Source organism: Ictidomys tridecemlineatus, unplaced genomic scaffold (genome assembly GCF_052094955.1).
Source record: "Ictidomys tridecemlineatus isolate mIctTri1 unplaced genomic scaffold, mIctTri1.hap1 Scaffold_187, whole genome shotgun sequence".
NCBI classification, from domain to species: Eukaryota; Metazoa; Chordata; class Mammalia; order Rodentia; family Sciuridae; genus Ictidomys; species Ictidomys tridecemlineatus.
The window spans coordinates 85,309-108,182 of NW_027521609.1; the positions used below are offsets into that span (position 1 = coordinate 85,309).

The 22,874-nt window shown below is 34.8% G+C and overlaps 2 protein-coding genes across 2 annotated transcripts in view; one reads left to right on the forward strand and one right to left on the reverse strand.

The window, feature by feature from the left end:
- The window catches only part of LOC144372914 (uncharacterized), an 80,143-nt gene that overhangs the window by 17,607 nt on the left and 39,662 nt on the right, over positions 1-22,874 (reverse strand). The gene's annotated exons all lie outside the window — the stretch shown is intronic.
- On the forward strand, positions 721-21,322 carry LOC144372909 (transport and Golgi organization protein 1 homolog). Its single transcript, XM_078036120.1, has 22 exons — positions 721-986; positions 2,065-2,196; positions 4,476-4,497; positions 5,418-5,506; positions 5,743-5,820; positions 5,908-6,018; positions 7,240-7,311; positions 7,491-7,595; positions 8,239-8,364; positions 8,462-8,567; positions 9,593-9,648; positions 9,737-9,827; positions 9,999-10,137; positions 14,874-14,975; positions 15,825-15,885; positions 16,001-16,036; positions 16,113-16,180; positions 16,300-16,400; positions 16,582-16,719; positions 17,690-17,766; positions 19,349-19,499; positions 20,520-21,322. The coding sequence occupies exons 1-22, from the start codon at positions 840-842 to the stop codon at positions 20,795-20,797; spliced, it is 2,286 nt and encodes a 761-aa protein (XP_077892246.1). The 5' UTR covers positions 721-839; the 3' UTR covers positions 20,798-21,322.

The following is a 22,874-nucleotide window of genomic DNA, read 5'->3' on the forward strand; positions in this document are numbered from 1 at the left end:
CAGTGCTTTCCTGCTTATTCTTGTTCTTTTGAATTGACTATATTCAACTTGACGACAGATTTTTAAAGATCCACAGATGTTCATTCCCTCCCCAAGTTAAACGTCCCCAGTTTCTTCAATTTTTAGCACGTGCTTTTCGGGGGCTATTCATGATTCTGTTCTTTTCCACAAGTCATGCAACCTTAAAATGTGGCATCCAGAAATGAAGCCACCGGAGTGGGGTGATAATGACATGATTCCTTAGGGTAAGGCTTTTTAAAAAGAGTGTCATCCACAATTGGAGAAAGTAACAGGACTGGATTGAGCAGGGAAGGAAAGCCCAGTCCAAGCAGTAGTCCTTTAGAAGGGAGCAGGAGAAGCTTCTCCTCTTCTGTCTGCACTTTTGGGGCAGGTACCTGGTGTCTCAACACGTTGACAAAAGGGTTTTGCTCTGGGAGGAGCTGGGAGGCCTGACTTTCTCCTTTTTCCTAGTCTCTGCCTATAATCCCCTTTTGCTAGTTCCCTGGCTTCCTCCAGGGCCTTCTAAATTGCTGGTCCTCTCCCAGTTCCGGGGACAGGTGAGCCTCTTTCCTTCTGGAGTCCTTTCATTTGGACTCTTCTGCTGGGCTCTCCTCGCACTGGGCTCCGCAGTTGGTTCTTTCCGCTCCCTGCCCGCCCCTCTGCATCCTCTGTCCTCTCACTGCTGTCGGCCCAGGGGCTTCCTCTGATGACGCGTTTTACTTGCGTTGGGCGGAAAGCGCCTGCGGTGGAGGAAGGCAAAGTTCACTCCCAGTACCCGCCCCCTTCGCTGGGTCCTACCGAAGTAGGAAACGGTGAAAGAGGGTCCTGTGCTGTTCTGCATGGAAGCGTTGCTTCCGCTCAGCTGTCCCTACACCATGGACTCAGTACCTGCCACTGTGCCTTCTGTCACTGCTTTCCCGGGGGACCCAGAGCTCCTGGGACCCCTGTCGGTGCTCTACGCAGCCCTCATTGCCAAGCTACTGGAGGTGACAGTCCCATTCCCAGGGAGGGACCCCAGCTCTAGCAGGCGGGTGGCTGAGTTCTGGCGGAGTTGGTGCACCGACGGAGAAATGGAGTGTGTCGGGCCCAAGGCAGGCAGGACTTGACTGTATTGTTAAGCGAGGCTGGTGAGAGTGTACTTGAGCTTTCCCCACTTGCACTTTTTTTTTTTTGATGGAATAGAGGTGACAACCTCATGGTATGTTCCGAAATGCAGCCAACAATCCAAACAGCTAAGGTTACTACAGGTGTTTTCCCTACGGAGACTGCTGGGGAATTGGGCCCAAGTGACAGTTATCTCCTATTACGTGTAGAGGGCGGTGAAAACAGGGAAGAGTAGGCAGGTGTTTACTGCACTGCCTTTGAGCAACCATTTAAAATTAGGCTTTGAATTTTATAGAAGGATGTTAAATTCAGAGAAGTTTAAGCCAGTTTTCAAGAGTTGTCTGAAATTACATGTCACTTATCTGTTTATATAAGAGTGGAATGGAAGTAAGATTTAAAATCTTATATCATCATTGTTTTTATTTGTTGCCATAAAATTAATTAGTTCTTTCATATATTTAAGTTTTTGTCTTAAATGAATTTTTTAAATTATAAAAACCAGGTTATCTAAGAGAAAAGAATGATCCAGAGGGATTCTAGCCAGGTGTTAGACAATGTGATGATATAGGGCCTGTTACAAACTGGAAATGTATGCTCAATTTAAAGTATTTAGATTCGGGCTGGGGTTGTGGTTCAGTGGTAGAGCGCTTGCCTAGCATACATGAGGCACTGGGTTGGATCCTCTGCACCATATAAAAACAAAACAATGTGTCCACCCTAAAACTAAAGATACATAAATAAATATTTTTTAAAAAAGTATTTAGATTCATTATACTTGAAAACACTGCAAGCCAACAAAAAATATGAGACTGCCAGTATCCTCTCTCTTGAAGAAGCTATTGGAAAATATTGAGGAGGTGGATTTCTGATGAGGAGGTTCGTTTAGAATTGCCATGATTCTTTGTGACTGTTTTGTTATAAATTTAAGGTTTCCCATTTCTTCTAATTTGTCTGTTTCAGCTGTTTACTACATTGCCTGATGATACTCAACCTGGGCCTGATTTTTATGGACTACCATGGAAGCCTGTAGTTTTCACTGTTTTCTTTGGGATTGTATCCTTTGTCATTTTCTTTTGGAGAACTGTTCTTGTTGTGAGTAAATTAACTTACTTATACCTCAGCACATAAGCACAAGGATTATTTTATATAGTCACTGCCCCCCCTTTTTTTTCTTTTTCAGTTGCTAAAACACAAATTAGTGGTTTAAGTCAAACTAACCTTATAAAATAATTTAGTGTGGGTGCAGTTGGTAGAACTGGTAATTCTTACAGCCATCCTGACCAGTAGTTTCATATGTATCAGAAGTCTTAAAAGTGGGATAAAAGATGGGATAGGTTAGATAAATATCCTTTTATGTAGCATATATGTCTAGTAATCTATCTTAAAGAAATAACTATGCTTTGAAGATTTTGGTAATGTTTTTCAATGGAACAGTGTATTAGATTGAAGACTTAGCACAACATAATTCATTTAGGGGTTATTGTATGTTCAATTAATGGAATAGTAGGCAGATGTATTTATTTCAAAGCTTTGAGGTACAGAAAATGCTCACAATTAAATGTGAAGTGGGAAAAAAAGCAGAAACTAAGATTTAAATGTTGATGAACTGTATGTTAATATAAACACATATAAACAGGGGGAAATGCTGCAAAGAAATACAGTAAAATGAGAAAAAGGAGATGAGATAATTTTTCCAGTCTTTTATATAAATTTTTCCCAGATTTTATGATTTGATCATATGTTCAGAAAATACCTTTTTATTTGGAAGTATAGATTATGTGTTGTCCAAAAATCCATTAAATGTTTTGTTCATTAAGTCTTTTTTTTTTTCCTGAGCAGAATTAGTCTATCTCTGTGTATATGTGTACATATATGTATAAGTGTGTGTGTGTGTGTGTGTGTGTGTGTGTGTGTGTGTGTGTGTGTATATATATGCGCTTATACATACTTATGTTTGTACTGTAGGTCATTCTGTTTCATAGTTATTTAACATAATTGGAAGAAAATTATTTTAGGTAAATGGACTTTGCATATGAAAAGCCTAACAGTTAAAGAGGCCAAAAGCATTGGATACAAATCTTTTCAAATCTGATTGTTCTTTTTCTGATTTCTTAATTATATCAGACATATCATTGTTAAGATAAGTTTCCTCTCCTTGTACAATTGAGTGTAAAATCTCTTAGAAAGTATTCCCTTCTTAAATAGAAGAATCGTTTGCCTGGATTCCTGTGAGGAATTTTCTAATCTCATTGAACTTTTTCTCAGCTAAAAGGAAAAAGGAAATAGAAGGATAAAGAGAAGGGAAAAACATGAAAACATTTTATATTTCTCTCTCTTGTTTCTTTCATTTCAAGAACCCTGGTACCTGTTTCTCTTTTCACTAGGTTATGTGGGATCTGGTTCCTAGCTTGTTGCTCCTCAGTTTCAGCATTTGACTTTGGAACTTTAGTCCTTACCTTAGATGACTGCTTTTATGCTACTTCCCATTTTCCTCTGTTGTCATTTTGAGTAAAAGGTTAGCAAGGCTATGACATTAAAGAAATGTTCATTTCTTTCTGTGTTGGAGTTTTCTGAATGCAATTTCCTATTACGAAGATCCCATGGATGATCCATGGACACATCTGAGTATCCCATCACCATTTATAACATTTGAAAGGACAAGTAATATGCTAAGTTACAAAGAAATTTAGTGATGTTTTAAAAAAAATTCTGCTTACGTTTTATTATCAGGTAGTTTATTGCTGTCTTTTGGAAATGATTGTTTTTGTCCTTTCCAGAATATGTTAATTGTCATTTCTCTTGTTGCTTGTGCATTTTCTTCTAGCAGTCTTCCCTTTCAGATTTCTTGCTATATATTTAGTGGTTTGCAGAAATAAGATGATGTAGCCTCTTAGTTTCTAAATTCAGCCAATAGCCAAATTTAAATTGGAGTTCTAAGATGTTTTCTGGTGAGTGAAAGTGGCATATCTTAGTACAAAGATTATGCCTTTAATATTGTTTCCTCAGATTCCTTTTGAATAGTCATTGTTTCTAGACTTTATCCTGGTTATTTAGAATTGTCAAGTAAATGATTTTGAGTACACACACACACACACACACACACACACACACACATACACACACACATATTTACTGTGAAATAAGGTGCATATCTTAGTGTTTTTATGTCAGAGGCTATTTATGAAATATCACTACCAATTAAATTTAAAAGGCTTGTTAACCTTTACTTATTTTTAATCCTATAAATTATTATCCTGAACCAGAATGTTATTAAATTCTCACTTGGTTATGATTCTGATTGTTGTTTTAGGAATGCTGTTTCTATTGAGCAGATGTTTGATATCAAATTTAATCTTTTTTCTCTCTTCTAGGTAAAAGATAGAGTATATCAAGGTAAATTTTTAGGTCTCTTAAACTTGTAATAACCCTTTGTATTGGTGTTTGATGTGTGTTTTATGTATGTTAGAAGTAGATACAGTGACTTTTAATGTCTATTATCTTTTTTACCTCCTGAAAATTTTACTGTTCCTAGGTTGCTAGCATGGATAATAGAGTAGATGATGATGGTTCCAACTCTGAGATAGGAGATAAAGAGGAGGAACAAATTGAGGATAGGGAGATGATAAGTTTTAATTTGGGGCAGATTAACTTTGAATATTGATATAATGCAGATGTATAACATTTGAAGAGTATTTCTATGCTAATGATTTAATCATGCATTAAGTAATTGAGTAGATAATTTAAAGAATGGTAATGTGAATCAGTATGTTTTCATTTCTGTTTTTCTTTGCAAAGAATTAAATGATTCCATTTTCTGAAAAGAAAGTGTTTTGAGAAGGGAGGAATATCAAGCTACAACACTTTACTGTATTTCCCATCTGTGAAATAAGCTTAAATTGAAATATCATTTTGGATGGGAGGGGTACCTGGGATTGAACTCTGGGGCACGCTACGGAGCACATCCCCAACCTCCTATATTTAGAGACCAAGTCTCACTTAGTTGCTTAGTGTCTTGCTCTTGCTGAGGCTGGCTTTGAACTTGGGATCCTTCTAGCTCAGCCTCCTGAGCCACTGGGATTACAGGTGTGTACCATTGCGCCCAGCAAAATATCATTGTTCTTATATTTTTCTTAAATTTTAATAATTTTTATACTCTTATTGCTAATAAGCATAGATTGCTTTTTAAAAGCATAATAGCTATGCTAAGAAGTATTTCCTCATAGTACCATATAACATGTCTTTGCTTTTAGTAGATTGAAATAATTGAATTTCATTTAGTGATTGTAATAATCTTGTATATTTCCCCCTTTTAGTCAATGAACAGCAAATTTCCAAAAAGGTGAACAATTTCATAAAAGAAAATGAAGAACTAATGCAGAAATTGTCAAATTATGAACAGAAGGTATAATTATTTTTTTGTTTCTTTCTCCCTTGGTTCTAGCTTGAATCATTTCTACCTGTTTTAATTTAAAAATCGTATTTTAAAATTTTTTTCATTATTTCCTACAAACCATCCAAATTCTAAGCAGTCATGTATTAAGTACTGCTTTCTTCTGGAAAGGGTCACTTGTCTGGAAGTAACTTGTATAGTAGCACTATAATTTGTGTATCTTAATTCTGAATGCTTTATTTGCATAGGTGAAGGAATCAAAGAAACAGGTTCAAGAAACAATGAAACAAAAAATGATTCTTTCTGATGAAACAACTAAATACAAGGTAAAAATCCCTTCTTTGGGGGGAATTACATTCTAAACTCAAAAGTAAATGTAATGAGTGAGTAATCTTGACACCTATTTTTTCCAGGATAAAATGAAGCTTCTTGAAAAAGCTAATGAACTTCTGGATGAGAGAGCTAAAAGTCTTCATGTTATGTTAGAATCTGAGAAAGAACAGAAAGCTAAGAATCAGGACTTGGTAAGAGTTTTGCTGCTAAGTGTTACTGCAATTTGGCTTTTGAAATATTTTGTAAAATTGGTTAAGTTAAACTTAGTCTAGCTGTTAACTAAAGTAAGATTAGGAGCCAAGGAAGTTGAACCCACTTCTGCCCATTTTGTGGAACTTTTAAGTACTGATACAACAAATTATTTTTATGGGCCTAGGAAATATTTTTATTCTCAACCTTGGATAATTTTCATATTGCTTTGCTCTGCCCTTGGAAACATGCAGAACAACTAAAAAACTATTGTCCAGTTGAACAGTATTTGTTTACTTTTTACTTGAAAGAGTAATGAATTAATCAATTTTCTGTACTTAAAAAAAAATTTATTTCATTTTCAATTCATGTTTCATTTTCAATTTCTATAAGTTTCTATAATTACATAAAAGTTGCAAAAGATAGTAGAGAGTGTGTTCTGAAATATCCTACCCCCAAGTAAGCTTGATCACCTAGCTGAGGTAGTATTTATCAGATTTCTCCACTGTAAAAATTCTTTCCAATCCTTTTCATATTGTATTCTTTGGAAGTACCATGCACAGCCCACAGTTAAAGTATGGAGAGTTACAAGCTCAGGATGCAGCTCATGGTAGAGCACTTGCCTAGCATACATGAGGCCCAGGATTCAATCCCAGGCATTGCAAACAAAGATTGCAGAGTTATATCCACTTCCTTAAGGAGCGGGTATATTTATAAGTTTTTTGGATTTCTTCTGTATGTGAGATTAGTCTATTCTTCCTTAAATTTTATCATTTTTTACTTCAGATAAGAAAATTTTAAAAATGATCTTGGGAAATTTTTTTCTCTATCACTAGAAAAAAATTACTAATTTGAACTGGTTTACTTGAAACAGTAATTAATTAGTTAATTTTCTATGCTTTAAAACATTTTATTTACTTATTGCATTATGATTTTCTATACTTTGACCTTTTTTTCTGGTTATCTCATAAACAGTAAGGTTGTGGATGCCATGAAATATTTATGACTTCATTTTCCCTCATCTCTTTCAGTTCTTGATTTTTTGCTTAGTCCAAAGCTGGATCCCCTGCATTTACCTGAAATGTAATGGGATGGCTTGACAAAAATTTTGTTGTGTTTATCTTTTTAGTATATATATGTGTGTGTACACACACACACACACATATATCAGTATTTCTACTGAAATCCTAATGCATATTTTGTGTTCTGTTTTCACCTGGCAGATAATGGAAAATAAGAAAACTATAAAGAAGCTTAAAGATGTCATTTCAGTGAATACTTCTGAACTTTCAGAGGTAAAGCTGCCAACTCTTGCTAACGGATATTAATACTACCTCTTAGTTTTGTTGCAGACCAAAAATTTGAGGTGTGCTAAAATGTGCAAAAAATGAGAACTGTATGATGTGTGGTTTGGGAAAGTATAACTTTGTTTTTTCTTTGGAATTAATTCACTAACTGTAGTGTTTTGCATTAGCTTCACATTGTCCTTAATGAAGCTAAGCTTCGTGAAAAGAAGGTGAAGTTGAAATGCTGTCAGCTTCAGAAAGAAAATACCATGCTTAAGAAGGAGAAAGAGCAGGTAAAGAAAATTTGATGTCATACATAATGTAAACTAGAGAAGTGAATATCATTATCTTGTATCTTTCTTGGATCTGTTTCTGAGGTAAGGAATTTTCATGTAGGACCTTTTCTAGATATGCAAAGTTTAAACAATGCTCCCCAAATTGAGTGCATATATATGGTCTCCATCTGTTTTGGATTTTTGGATTATTGCTTTTCTTATCAGATGTCAATCAGTTATTAACTTGCATAGCCTCAAAGAAACTTTTTAAACCAGAAAATTAAGTATTTTATGATCCTCTTTTGAGTAGTTACTGATTCACCGGCCAAGGGAAGATTACATGATAAGGAATCTAAATTTAGGAGACAGTCATATGTGCCCAGCCATTCCTGCTGGAGGTAAATTATTTGAATTGGCAGCAATTTTCTGGGGAATGCAATAAACAGGGTCAACTTCCTGATAGCTCTGATGTTCTTACTGCAGCTGTGAGAGTTGAGGCCACTCTGCCCTCTTCCTTAACCAAGGTCTCAACCTCCTCGATTGAGGGAGGCCACCGAGGAGTATGGCTCTGTATTTCTTTGTCTAAGTCTTGTAGTCCTGATGTATCCAGTGCAGAAACCCCTCCCTAACCCATAGGAATTCATGTGTTTTGACTTTTCAGTTGCAGCAGGAAGTAAAAGACTGGAGTACATCACACGCTGAGCTCAGTGAACAAATGAAATCATTTGAGAAGTCACAGAAAGATTTACAAGTAACGCTTAGTCTTAAAGATGATACTATTAATAATGTAAGTTTATACTCCAAATACATGTTTCATCTCATGAATTCTCCTGAAATCTTTGAATTAAAATCGAGAGTCTTCCAACCTTTTGCTTCTTTTCTAGGCTTTAACTAATTACATCACACAGTTGAATCGGTTACAATGTGAATCTGAATCTGAGGATCAAAGTCGAGATGAGTCAGATGAATTAACCAATGGAGAGTTAGCAGGTAAGATCAGTCTCAGGGAGGTTGAATCCTTTTTTGCTTTCCTGTCTTTAATTAAGTATACAGATGCCACTTTTCAGCTGGCTGAATTTCTTCTTAAGCTTCAGGGTTGTAGACACATATCACTGGATCTATAGATATGTCTGTTGCATTGGCAGAGGTGGGTTGCTGGGGTATAATGTAGCAATAGGCATGTGAAGAACACTTGACTTTTTCTATCCCATTGAAAACTAGTAAGTACACTGCAGCTACAATAGTCACATCCTATATCTCTAAGTATTGAACATTGTACAGTAAGAGAAATTTATTTCTTAACTTATGCAGATGATACTTGATTTTGATACTCATCATCTCTATGGCTCTGTGGTTTTAAGTCCACAGTCAGTCTTAAGAGTCCGGAGGTAGTTGGAACCATAAACTAAGGCTGTGAGAACAGAGGCTAGAGACTATCAGAAAGCTAGAGAGGGAGTGTAACAGTGTTTACTGATGAGGAAAATATTTCCAGATGTTTTCTCCCAAGTTGGATATTGCTTACATAGCAAGTATTTCAAACCACACCTGGTAGTAGATTCAGGGAGAAAATAGAGGATTGAATCTTTCTAAACAAGACACTTACTTGCCCAGGTGAAGATAGATCTGAGAGAGAAGAAAAGCTTTTATCTTACAAGAATAACATAGATAACATTTTAGTTGTGCAAACTAGAAATTCACCTTTTTTAAAAAAAAAAAAAACAGACACAGTACTTTTATTTATTTTTATGCTGAGGATCAAACTCAGTGCCTCACACATGGTAGGTGAGCACTCTACCACTGAGCCACAACCCCAGTCTGAAATTCACCTCTTTCTTTTTTTTTTTAAATCTAAGCTTGCAATTCTTTTAAAAGTCATTAGTCTAATCAGTTTAATTATTTAATTGATTTTTTTTTCTTTCGGTGTTTGAACACAATCATTCTTTAGTTTGGGGAAGTTAGGAGAATATAGAGTTAAAAGTAAGGCAAGGAAAAGCTAAAAATCTTTTGTTTTTTAGGTGATCGGAATGAGAAGATCAAAGATCAAATTAAGCAGATGATGGATGTCTCTCGGGTATAGTTCTTTGTAAGAGTCCCATAGTGCCTGTGAATTCTTCCTGTGCCTCACTTTTAAGAATACCTCTCTTTTCTGCAATTTTTAGACACAAACTACAATATCAGTAGTTGAAGAGGATCTAAAACTTTTACAACTTAAGCAAAGCGCCTTGATGTCCACAATATGTAATCTAGAAGGTGGGTTCTTCTTGAGAAGAAATTGCCATGTTGAAAAGACTTAAAATTTTATTGGAAAGATAAAGAATGCCTTCTTGCTTTCATGCTTCTTACTTTTCTTGGCACTACTCCCTCAAACAAGTTCTTAAGTCCTTGTACACATATAGAGATAAGCTGTTTTATCCTTTACAGACCAAATAAAGAAATTAGAAAGTGACTGCAATTCACTACGGTCTTCTAAAGCTGAACTGGAAGAGGAATGCAAAACTCTTAGGCAGAAAGTGGAGATTTTAAATGAACTCTACCAGCAAAATGAGATGGCACTACAAAAGTAAGATTTTCATTGTTTGTTATTGTTATCACTGTGTGAACTAACAGATAATTTTATCTTTTCTTAAGATTATTTACAATTTTTTCTAGTTGTAATAAGTAGAGATTTGTCTTTTTTCTTTTGTGTTTTGTTTCCTATAAGTTGCATTTTTCTTTCCATCGTCAGTCTTAAGAGTCCTGAGGTAGTTGGAACCATAAACTAAGGCTGTGAGGACATCGTAATCAATTGTCAAATTCATATGAAGGCAGGAAGTGGTAAACTGGTATTAACAGTCACTGATGTGGAAATACCTCTCAAAAGATCTAGGCCCTTTCTATGATCCCACTATTTATTTTAATTACCTTTCATTGTGATCAGTTATGTAATTCTAATGTTTTGAACTTTTATCTCTAACTCTGGACCTTTAAAAATACTGAGTGATTTGGAGTGACATGTTTTAGTAGAATAAAAACTTCAAAAAGGAATAATATTTACTTATTGACGGTACAAGTTTTGGACTTGAATATCTCAGATGTTCACACTAAAAATTGAACTGTGGCAAGGACCTTAGGAGTTATGATTACAGAAGTACTTGTTTGTAGTATATATTTATATATTAATCTTCTCAGTGTGGAGCTAGTTATTTTTTGAAAGTTCATTTGAAGTTTTTAATCCACAAAAATACTTGAATTCTCTAAAAATAGGTTTTGTGTGTCAAATTTTGTTTGTTTGCACCTGATTTTACTCTTCGGCATATATATATATCTTGTTAAAGCAAAGACAGACCTTCTTATAGACCTAACTATTTTTAGGTATTTTGACTTCTGTTGCCTAATTAATGCATTAAATATTGAAACCTTTCCATTAACTTTTCTAAAATTCTGTGATCTCCAAGCGACCTTTTTAGAATCTCAAATTTTTGTTCAGGCCAGTTCTAAATGCCTGGCCTGTTTCAAAGAAACATTTCTCATTTTATCACTTTTTATTTAAGAGAACACTTGTTTTCTCTGTCCCTACTAGTAATATGAATGACCTAAATGGCAATTAATTTTCTTTGTAATGCAGTTAAATTATAGCACTATTTTCCTCAACTCGTCCAAAATTCATTCAGTCATCATCTGTGATTTGTACTCTTTTTACTCATCCCCAGGTACTATGTTAGTTCATGCCTGTGTCATCTTTTCTGTTTCTAACCTAGGTCATCTGTCTTTATTCTCCATTATTTATATTTTTATATAATTTATTTCAAATTCTTAGTAATTTTCTCTATAGCTGCTTGAGTGGACTTTCTAAAATATGTCTGTCCATGTCAATATGTGCCTGTGGTTTATGAAGAATTTGCTTTCTATTTGATGACCTGTTCTTTTTTTCTTCCTTGTATCTTTTTAATAGTTTAAATATTTTTAATTATTTTCCTCATCCCCTGTATAAGCTTGATGTAATCATAAATTATAATGGAATTATAATTATATAATTGTAATTATATAATTATAATTTTATTCATCTTCTCATAATTTAAAGGCCATGGTATATATTCTGGATTTAATAAAAACCTGACATAGATTAATAGGTTTATTATTTTTTTTTTATGGGCTTTAAGTAGCTCCCGAATCAGATAACTGTTGTGGCATTGTATGTTAGTACTTCATATACTGTGAACTCCATAAGACATTCATTCAATTTATACACATATTTAAAGTTTCTGTAGTTCTGCATTCTACACTGTTGGTTTCATATTTGAAATTATTTTCATTCTATTTGAACATTGTCCTTTAATGATTTGATTAGTGTATCAAAGTAGTACAAGGATAAACAGAATAGTATTTTATCCACTAAATATTGCTACCTTTATAATTGTATTAGATTGACATGAACTTCATGATTAGAGTTAAAACCAGTTTCCATTTTTAAAGGATCTCTCTTTTGGCTACTGAATTTTGACTGTTACTTAGTTTTAGCAGTTTAAAAATATCCAATTAATTACCATCTGTTTTAAATTTTTTCTTTAAGGAGTCCATTATCATTGTTGTTTGGTCTTATCCCTCCCCTAGTTCCTGTAGTCATTTCTCTGTTTTTTTAACAGTTTTATTGTGAAGTGCCTAGGTGTAGTTTTCCCCACCCCACCCACTTTTTCCTCTTGCAGTTATGTTGTTTGGGACCATTAAATATTTCTTGAGTCTTTTTTTAAATGTTGATTTTACCTCATTCTCTCTTCTGATTATAATAATGCATATTAGAATTTGATTTCCCCTGCCTCCTACATTCTGGATTTACTTCTTCTGGATATTTTCTTCTGACCTGTCTTAAAAGCACTAGGATTTATTTTACTTCCCAAATCTGCTGCTAAAATCATTCATTGAGTTTAGGATTTTAAAAAGTTCAGGGTTTAAAATATTATTTTAGTTGTAGATGGACATAATATTTTATTTTATTTTTTATAGAATTTTTTAAGAGAGAGAGAAAGAGAGAATTTTAATATTTATTTTTTAGTTTTTAGCGGACACAACATCTTTGTTTGTATGTGGTCCTGAGGATTGAACCCAGGCTGCACACATGCCAGGCGAGCGCACTACCGCTTGAGCCACATCCCCAGCCTGACACAATATTTTATTTATTTTATGTGGTGTTGAGGACTGATCCCAGTGCCCCACACATGTGGGGCACGTGCTTCACCACTGAGCCACAACCCCAGTCCTATTTCAGTACTACAGCTCAAACCCAGGACCTTGAGCCATGTGCTCTACTATTGAGCTACCTCCCCAGACTCCTTGCTCTTTCTCATAAGGGACTAGTGTCTTACTGCTTTCCAAGCTATCTTTAATCTCATCATTCTGCCTCTGCCTCCTGAGTATCTTCGATTGTAGGTAGGTCACCACACTCAACTATTTCTTGGTTTTATAGTTTCTAATCCTTTGACAAAATTCATAATCTTTTTTTTCCCTCTTTTGTGGTGCTGGGGTTTGAACTCAGAGCCTTCTGCATGGAAGGCAGCACTCTAACAACTAAACTATATTCCCAAACCTGAAATTCATAATCTTGACTTTACTTTTTTGAGTATATAAAGCACAGTGATTTTAAAACATGTGCGGATAACCCCATTAGGTGGTTTCCTTTTCTGTGGGATTTTTTTCTCACAGAATTTTGTCTTATGGAGTGCCTGATCAGTTTTGATTGGCTAATATTGTTGTGATAATTATAGATGAAATTTGAGGACTAAGATGAAGTTATCTTTTTATAGAAAAGTGTTGAGGTTACTTGAGTAAGATTGTCTGTCACTTTAAACTTAGTCAGCAATTAAGATAATTCAAAAATGACTTGTCTTTTCAATGTTTCAGTATTGTTCCTTTTGGATTTTTTGCCTGTTCATCACTTAAGTGTGCAGTACTTTCTAATCTAAACTCAAAGGCTAGGGCTTTTATTAAGGGTCCCTTTATTTGTAGCCCCAAACACTTGTTTTTTCCTCTAAGCCCAGGAATTTGATGAAGGCTTAGTTCAGACTCATTATATCTTTGTGTTATCTTCAATATGTGGGTAAACCTAGGAGAAAAGTACCTTAAAGTGCCAGCCTTACTTGTAATTCTGAGATTCCTTTTTCTAATGGATCTTGGCCACATACATATATCTTCACTGCCTTTATAGCTTGGATCCTTTCAAACACAATTTTATATTCTTATAAAGATGTTTTGATTGTTCTTGGTGCTCTCAGACTAACTCTTTGATAATTGGAAACAAAATTCTCTCTGTCCTTCAAGATTCAGTTTTCTCCATATTCCTTCTTAAGCCAGTGGGGAAAATTATTATATTCCTTTAGGTGTCATTTATACCTGAAACAGTGAGCTCTTTTATTCTTTAGCATCTTACAAGGTAACTAGTATATTATAGCCACTCATAAAATACTTGCTGAAGAATTAAATGAGAAGCTATATAAGAATATATAATCTCCTTTTTCTATTTGGTATCAATAATCCTTTTTTACTATAGTTCTTCTGATTTATGGAAAATTAAGTTTCAATTTAATTATCTTTTGAATTGGAACTATGGCTAAAGTAATACAAGGATAGCAGAAAATAGTATTTTTTAAATCATTAAATGTGGCTACCTTTATCTCAGTAGATGAACATCTTGAGTTTCATGATCAGAGTTAAAACTTGTCAGTAGATAATACTCTGATTGTGGGTCAGTTTGGCTTCTTTTCAGACATTATCAAAACTCAGATTTGTTTTTTTGCTTAATTGCAATTCTTTTGAAATAGATATCTAAAGTGTGAAAAATGTTCTGTCGTTAATTGCATAGCTAAAAAGACATATTCTAGAAGATTTTTTCTTTGACTGACTATATCTTTATTATGGTACCAGTCTTGGATTGAGAAAAAGAGTTCCTCCATGACAAAGATATACTTAGTGTCCTACCCATGGCAGAAACGAGAAAAGAATTATCCCCTGCTTTATCCTAATATGTTTAATAATGTTAGGTTGATCAGTCCTGATCTTCCACATTGAAGTAAAGTAAAGTGAGTTTTTATTATCTTACACACAGGATACTTGCCCTTGGGGCACATGTTGTTTTCACATTTATTTTATTTACTGGTAAGTAGAGAATTAAGAGGAGAAGTTAGAAAATGTAAGTGATTTGCCAGAGTTTGATTTACGAAATTGCAGGTTTGAATTTCTATTTTATGTGCCTAAGCATTTTATAGAATTGTGGGAAGTGATATTTACAAAGAGAAACTTTTGATTTGATAACTGGCTTTATTTTAGGAAACTAAGCCACGAAGAATATGAGAGACTAGAAAAAGAGCAGCGGCTGTCAGCTGCAGATGAAATGGTGGTTTCCGCTGTACAGGAAGTTAAAAATTACAAGTGAGTTCAGTTTCTAAAGGAGGGTGTCAATGTCTAATGATCTAGTGTTAGCTTTCTTTTTTAATCTTTTTTTACATTATGTAGATAGAAGAAAATAGCATGGAAGTATAAATAACGAGAGGATATGAATACATTCAATTCACACAGGAGAAAAAATAAATTTCAACTTTACAAATGAAAAATGTTAACAAAAAATTTACTTACACCCAATGGGAAAGACCATAGGGAACTTGGTCAATGCAAACAGTTCTGGGGGTTTTGATTGTTGTAGTAATTCTTTAAGAAATCAGTTTGCTGTGTGATGTATCAAGACCCACAAAAGTGTGGCATTTGATAGACCTTGGAAATCTTCTATGGATATAATTTGAAAAAAATAAAAAAATGTTTTAAGGAGGAAGATATTTCTAGCAGAATTACTTGAGAACACACTGATGAACAGTTACAGAAATTATAATTTATCATTCAGAATCTTTAGCAATTAAATGATAAAGAAGTTATTAGTATTAGGTTTTTATTTTATTTATTTATTTATTTTTGGTGCTTTACTACTAAGCTACATCCTTAGACCTTTTTTTTCCCTTGAGACAGGGTCTCAGTTGCATAGGTTCCCACTTAATTGCTGAGACTGACCTCAAACTTGTGATCCTCCTGCCTCAGCTTCCCAATCATTGGGATTACTGGCATGTGGCATTGCACCTGGTCTGTAGTATTAGTTTTGATCACACTGGATTCATATAACTATAGAAATGTTTTTCTTATGTATGATAAAGTCTTTAAAAGTATAGCTGATGGAATAAAGGGAAAATGGTCAGAATGTTTCAAATGTTATTCAATTGTTGTAATTCTTAGGCGGAGAATTGAAGAACTGGAAGAAGAACTACAGAAAACCGAGCGCTCATTTAAAAACCAGGTAGTAATTAATACTGTCCTGTAGTTGCAGAATTCTTTGTATCTAATACAGACAATTATAGGCTATTATAATGAGTCCCTAAAAACATATTTTTTTAATGTGTTGTCTTTTTCAGATTGCTGTGCAGGAGAAGAAAGCTCATGATAATTGGGTAAGATTTTTTCCCCCTTTTCTTTATTTTGTGCATAGCCTACCGCAACTGAATTTGAATATTTTCTCTTTAATAGCTCAAAGCTCGTTCTGCAGAAAGAGCTATAGCTGAAGAGAAAAGGGAAGCTGCTAATTTGAGACAGAAGTATGTGATTTTGGTATCTTCCTATATGTTTTATAGTGTTTTAAGGTTATGCTAGATATTATCTATGAAGGAATAGATTGCTGTTTCATAATTCAGCCCATTCTTTCTCAATATTCAAGACTATTGGAAATGACCCAAAAGATGGCAATGCAGCAAGATGAACCCATGATTGTAAAACCTATGCCGGGAAGACCAAATTTACAAAATCCTCCTCTGAGAGGTAGGGGACACTTTGTAAAAGGAGCTATTTTATTTCTTGGTGCAGAATGTATGTAAATTACTTTTTATTTCTGTGTGTAATGGTTATGAAATAATCTGAATGATTTGCTAAAGCAGGAGGTGAGGGTTGGTGTCAGGGAGAAGGCTACCTTAAAGTAGTAACACGGCATTGTTGTCTTTAGGTCCACTGAGCCATAATGGCTCTTTTGGTCCATCCCCCGTGAGTGGTGGAGAATGTTCCCTTCCACTGACAGCAGAGCCAGCTGGAAGACCTCCTTCTGCTACTCTTAATCGAAAAGATATGCCCAGAAACGGATTTGGTGAGCATTCACATGTTGCTTTATAGTAAACTGCTTCAAGGTTTTGTTTTTTTTTCCCTTTTGAATATTCTAATAAAAACATAGAATTTGGGCCTGTACAATACATAGAAGATAATTTCTTACTTTATCTTAGTGAATGTTTTCTGTAAAATCTGTTCTAGAATAGAAAACATTTTTTTTTTCCTGGAGGTCCCTGTATTGTTTTTTTCTTTTAAATTTTACACTGTGAAGTGTAAACCTTTATCTTTAAATTAAATCTCTATGGTGTTCCTTTCCAAAATATTATAAAAGTAGCCTTAAACTTTATGTAGCATACATATTTCCAACATGAAATACTGAGTCTTATTTCCAATTCTAAATAGGACTGTAGTCTTGGTAAGATTGGAAGTCAGGTTATACAGACTAAAGAAAAAACAGCCTACACATACTTCAAGTCTATAGCTTAAAGTTTAGGACCAGTACTTATTAATCTGCTGTTCTATCAACCCAAGGCAGTTCTTTATTTTACTTAAGTCTCTTCATAAATTGTGATTTACGTATTGGGCAACCCATTTTTTTAAAAAAAAATATTTTTAATTGTAGATGGACATGATATCTTTATTTATTTTTTAAATGTGTGCTGAGAATCAAACCCAGTGCCTCACACATGCTAGGCAAACACTCTACAACTGAGCTATGACCCCAACCCCTGGGCAACCCATTTTTAATGTTGCTTTCCAGTTATTGTTGAACCCTGACCTGTCCACCAGTGGTTTATTTCTTCTGAAAAATACATACAAGGGCTCTGATCTTTCTTTCCCAAGGGTCAATGGATGGACCTTTACCTCGTACTGGTCTTCTGAGGCATCTGGGAAACCCGTTGCCTCTGGTAAAGGACCAAGTAATTTCAAAGAATCTGTAATTGTGGATGGAGGATTTTTATTCTTTTCATATTAGAATAAGTCTGAATCCATTCTTTGATCTCTAACAGACCAAGGATGTGGTCCAGCTCACATGAACAGCAGCTCCAGAAGTTCTTCTCCAGCTAAGGTGACGAATGAGGGCAAGGTAAGTTCTGTAGTTACTGTGAATCATGTGGTCATGCAGGAACATGTAGCTTTCCTACAGTACTTTCTCTTTGCTTTATCCTTCTTTGTGTTCTATTTGTACTATCCCATTTGTTTTTTTAAAAAGCAAACTGTTCCCCAAGAACCTGAGACCCCCTCAGTCTCCACCATTACTTCTTTGACTGAGCATCCAGTTGGAGTAAGTACTTAGAGGTTGAGAACCGAATTGGGTTTTATTCTGTGCATTTCTGGGAAGGATATTCAGAGCATGACACTGATCTTGTTTGCTTTAAACTGCATGCAGTATTGAGCTTACTTTTCTCCTTAACTTGGGAATGTTGCTTAAGTGTGTACAACTATAATAAACTACAGAATGTAAAAAGTTATCACTCTAACTTTATATGGTGTTTTGTGTTGAATGTTCTAAGGCAAAGTAAATTCATTATAAATTATATAATTCATCATTTTTATTTTTGTTTGGAAGAATGTTATTTAAGAATTCCTCCATTTGTGCAAACCCTATTTTGAGTGATTTGAATTAGATTGGTATCAGATTTTCTGTGAAACAATGATCATCTGAAATGACCTCTTGAGCCAGTCCCAAGAAATGGTCTCATTTGTTCACATAAGTGTATTCTCTTGTAAAACTGTGTTGCTATTATATCTGGTAGGTCTTCTGCAGCTCTATAATAAAATAAATTTTTAATTGTTTAGTTTCAAACCCACTACTCATAGGAAATGATAAATCAATATCTCAAATGGTGTACAGTAAATGAAAGTAAATATTAAAGGCTTGTCTTCCTAATTTGTGTATATAGCACTGTGGTGGAAAATACTTCTCAAGTTCCAGTGTATATATATTCCAGGAATATACATCTCTGGAGAAATCTAAGGGCAGCTTAGATAAGACCCCAAACCCCTTTGTAGTAGAAGATTTAAAAGAGAGCAAAGACCCATTGTTAGAGAGGAATAGAGGTGGGAAAAGCATGGCTTGGAGGAAAACCTGGGATTGAGTTCTTTAATATGCAGTGTGGCCTTCAACAAATTATGATATCCCATTTGCTTTTGTTCCCTCTTATTTAAAACAAGACAGTCTACATAAAGATCTCAGAGGTTGAATAATATACGAAAGACTTACTGAAGATATAGTAGAATAGTAGCTATTATTACATGAGTAGAGAATGGATTTTTCATTTTATTCTGTTCATTCTTAATATGGAAGTAATGAGCTATTGTGATGAAAGGGAAGTGATGGGGATGGGGGGACTCCCTTTGAAATAGATTGTAGTGAATACAGCATGACATACTGGTCAGAAATCACCTCTGTTAATAACCCCTGCCAGTCCTCTTGCCTTTCCCTTTCCTGTGCAGATATAATCAGTAACAAACTGCTCCCTCTTGTGGCATCCTTCCAACTTCTGTAAGCTGTCAGTGGGAATACACAGGAGGGGTGGGTAGAGTTTTGTTGCACTGATGGTGTTCTCTGGACAGGTTTTGGGTTTTAGCTTTTATAGGTATTGGTACTTTGTCTTAATACATAGGAATTTTAAAACTTTTAACTGCTTTCAAATCTTAAATTGCAGGTTCATATGGCTATGAAAGGGCCCCCTCCTTTCTCAGGGGTACCCTTCATGGGACCCCCGATGGGACGGCCTCCACCACCTCCCATTTGGTATGGACCGCCACTTCAGCTCGGTGGGCCTTTTGGGCCTCGGCCAATTCCTCCACCATTTGGTATGATGATCTGAACAGTAGTGATTGACTTATAAATCACATTCATCTTCCACTTCTATTGCTTGCTAAAACAGTTGGTTGCTATCTCAGGTCTTAACAATGAAAGGATAAAGCTGAGTACATTTTAACTTTTCCTCCAGTTTTCTGGGACATATGGGACATATGGGACACTATTGCCTATCTTATACTGAGATAGGCAATAGCTATCTCTCATAGACAAGGATAAGGGGCTATATACAGAAAAGCCAGAAATATTACTTCTGCAGATGTTTGTTGAAAATCTGTTGATATGCACTGCAATAGATGGAAAGGTGGATGAGACGCATGCCATAACTTAAAATTTTGTCACAGATATGAAAATCCTATAACATAAAGTTTGTAATCACCCATAATGGAAGCATAAGCAGTAGGTTATAGAATATAGAAAAGGAAAAGTCAAACCCTCCTTACCTTGAAAAAAGTCAGAGGGAAGTGTTAAAGAGGATTTAACAGTGACCTAATAAATGTTCCTGGTTTAATTAGGTGGCTGTGGAAGGCCTTTTCCAGGAGGGCATGCGTGCACCTTGATTCTGATGGCATGTGTAAAGTCCATGCTGAAATACTTCATGAATTTTTAATGGATACAGTAATAGATAGTGAGATTTCCTTTTATCAAAATTTCTTTGATGTAGTAAAGTTCTTATTTCATAATCTATCATCTTGTCATGGTAATACTTCCAAATATAAATGGAGCTCTTGTGAGATAGAAATAATTCTGCAATTATATAGTAGGGAAAGAAAAAAGACAAGCCTGGAGCTAGGTAGAGCCATGTTAAATCCTTAATATGTTGCTTCATGGCTGGTTGGTCAAAGGCTATAACCTAAACTTGTTCCATCTCAGTTTGCCTCATCTGGCCAAGTCAGGATGTTCACCAGCTGATGTTCTAGGCTTGGGAGAAATTAAAGACTATATTAACATACTTGAAATCACCCTAGTTCAGAAATTTCTGGTATTTACATAACTTCCTTTTTATTTTCCAGGTCCTGGTATGCGTCCACCAATAGGCTTCAGAGAATATGCACCAGGTGTTACACCTGGAAAATGGGATTTGCCTTTTGACCCTCGTGATTTTTTTCCAGGACCTGCACCAGCACCATTTAGACCTTTAGGCTCATTTGGCCCAAGAGAGTACTTCATTCCTGGTGGCCCATTACCACCTCCAACTCATGGTCCCCAAGACTATGGGCCACCACCTGCTGCAAAAGACTTAATGCCTTCAGGCTTTAAAGATGAAACTCCACCTAATTCTCAAGAGTAGTGAGGGCTGTTCACAGGCCTTAAAAACACGGCCCATAAAATTAACCTCTGACACTTAGTCAGAGTTAAAGGATTATTGGCTTCAAAATATAAAAGTTTATTTTAAATGGTTTATGTTTTCAGAATGAAGCTGCCTTGGCGCAGTATACATTTTGAGCCAAAATATTTTCCCCCTAAATATCCCCCACTTAAGCTAGAGTATCCTTCCAATTTAAAAATGTGCAATAAGGAATACCTTTGTTTAGTTAATGTAGCATATACAATTGCTAAATGATTTAGAATGTCATAATTATGGACATTTCCTGTGGAAATGCTTTAAGAACATGTATTTCCATTATCCTATTATTAGTGTATTACAGTTGATAACAGAGAAATGGTGTTTATAAGCTTGATTTTTTTTCTCTTTCAATATCTGGTCGCAGAGACTGTTGGGCTAAAAATGTTTACTCAAAGATCATAAACATCATTTTCCTTCTTGCTGAAGTTCTTTGTTGTAATAGTTCATAAAAATTGTTTATTAATATTTCCCAAGTGTCTGTTGATTCATTGGATCGTCATGAGATTTTGTGCCATTGGGAAAGCATGTAAACGCACTCTCAGAACTGAAGATAGTGACTTGGCAGCATATTCCCTGTTGCTCACTGTTAAGGAGGCTGGACCTTGGTCAACTGTGGACTTCTACAGAGGATTTCTTTTACTTGTGAGAAGTCTTGTGGCTCTATTTTTGTAGCACATTCATGTACTTTTTTCTACACTGTCCATGTGAGAATGCTTTTCTGAGAATGAGTTTACATTAGTAGCAAGAGCTACAGCTTTTGCCATTATTGCATTGTAACAGTAAAATATAAGGTGGTATGTTGTGTCTATAAAAAATAAGGAAATTTCTTTTTAAAAATGTACACAACACACTCTTCTCTTTCCCATACCTTCCCACTGATTTTCAAGGAATATGATAAAAAAATTAGAAAAGTATAATCCTCTAAGAATGAATGAAACTCTAAGGCTTATAATGTCTTTACTCAGCAACTACGGGCTGAATTAAATTCTTATTTTTTTTTTGATAGATACTCAAACATATTTTATTTAAAAAACAATTAAAGCAAGTCCTGGATCTGTAACTACTGTCTTTAAAACAATGTTTCTAAGAACTAGCTCTCCAGAACTGTAATTTTAATTACGGCAATTTTAACAATACATTTTTAGAGGTTTAAGATTTAAATAAAATTATAAAAGCCTGATACTTTTGTTTACTGCTAGACCATATTCTTCCATTCTTTTAAATTCTAGAAAGTAATAGGATTGTTGAAACCTAGAACATAACATATCATTGTTTTTTTTATGTCCCCTAAGTATTCTCAAAATAGGGGCAAAAGCTTCAGTGTGAAACAAAATCTCTGTGAAACAAAATCTCTAAACTACTGAAGATAACTCAGAATCAAAATGAATTCTTCCTAAAGGACTCAAATTCTATCTACATAACCTCCATTTAGTATTAGAAGCAGCAGCTGTGTGTAAGAGGAAAACCATATAATAGCTTATGCCATTTTTAACCATGTAAAATAAAATTTAAGTCACAAACACATTTTGAATGTATCTTTCAACCTCTACAGGACACAAGGCAATGCTGAAGTTACTATAACTTCTAATTTTAAAATAGCATTTAAATAAAGGTGATGTCAGCTAGGAAGATAGATTTTCAAGAAAAGGCAGATTTATTATTTTATTCAAAGCAACAGTAGTTTTCCCTCTAAAGCCTTTTTTGTATTTATTCTATTAGTAAGTTATAATGCGTTCTACGTAGTTTATCTGAGCAGTTCTGAACCCACCCATAGTTGCCTCTCCTTACATCCATCTAATTGATTGTACCACTTCTGTAGCAAAGCCCAAGGTAGCTGCCCATATACAGGTTGTGTAGAGAATACTGTCCCTTGATTCAATTATACTTTTGTATCTCAAAAGTTTTAGAAGTCCTCTCCAGCAAATTGTGTTTGAATTTAGTTACTAAAATCATTTCATTTGTGAAGCAGTAGTGTTTCAACCTGAAAGTATTATTGCTATAGTTGTAATTATTGTCCAGT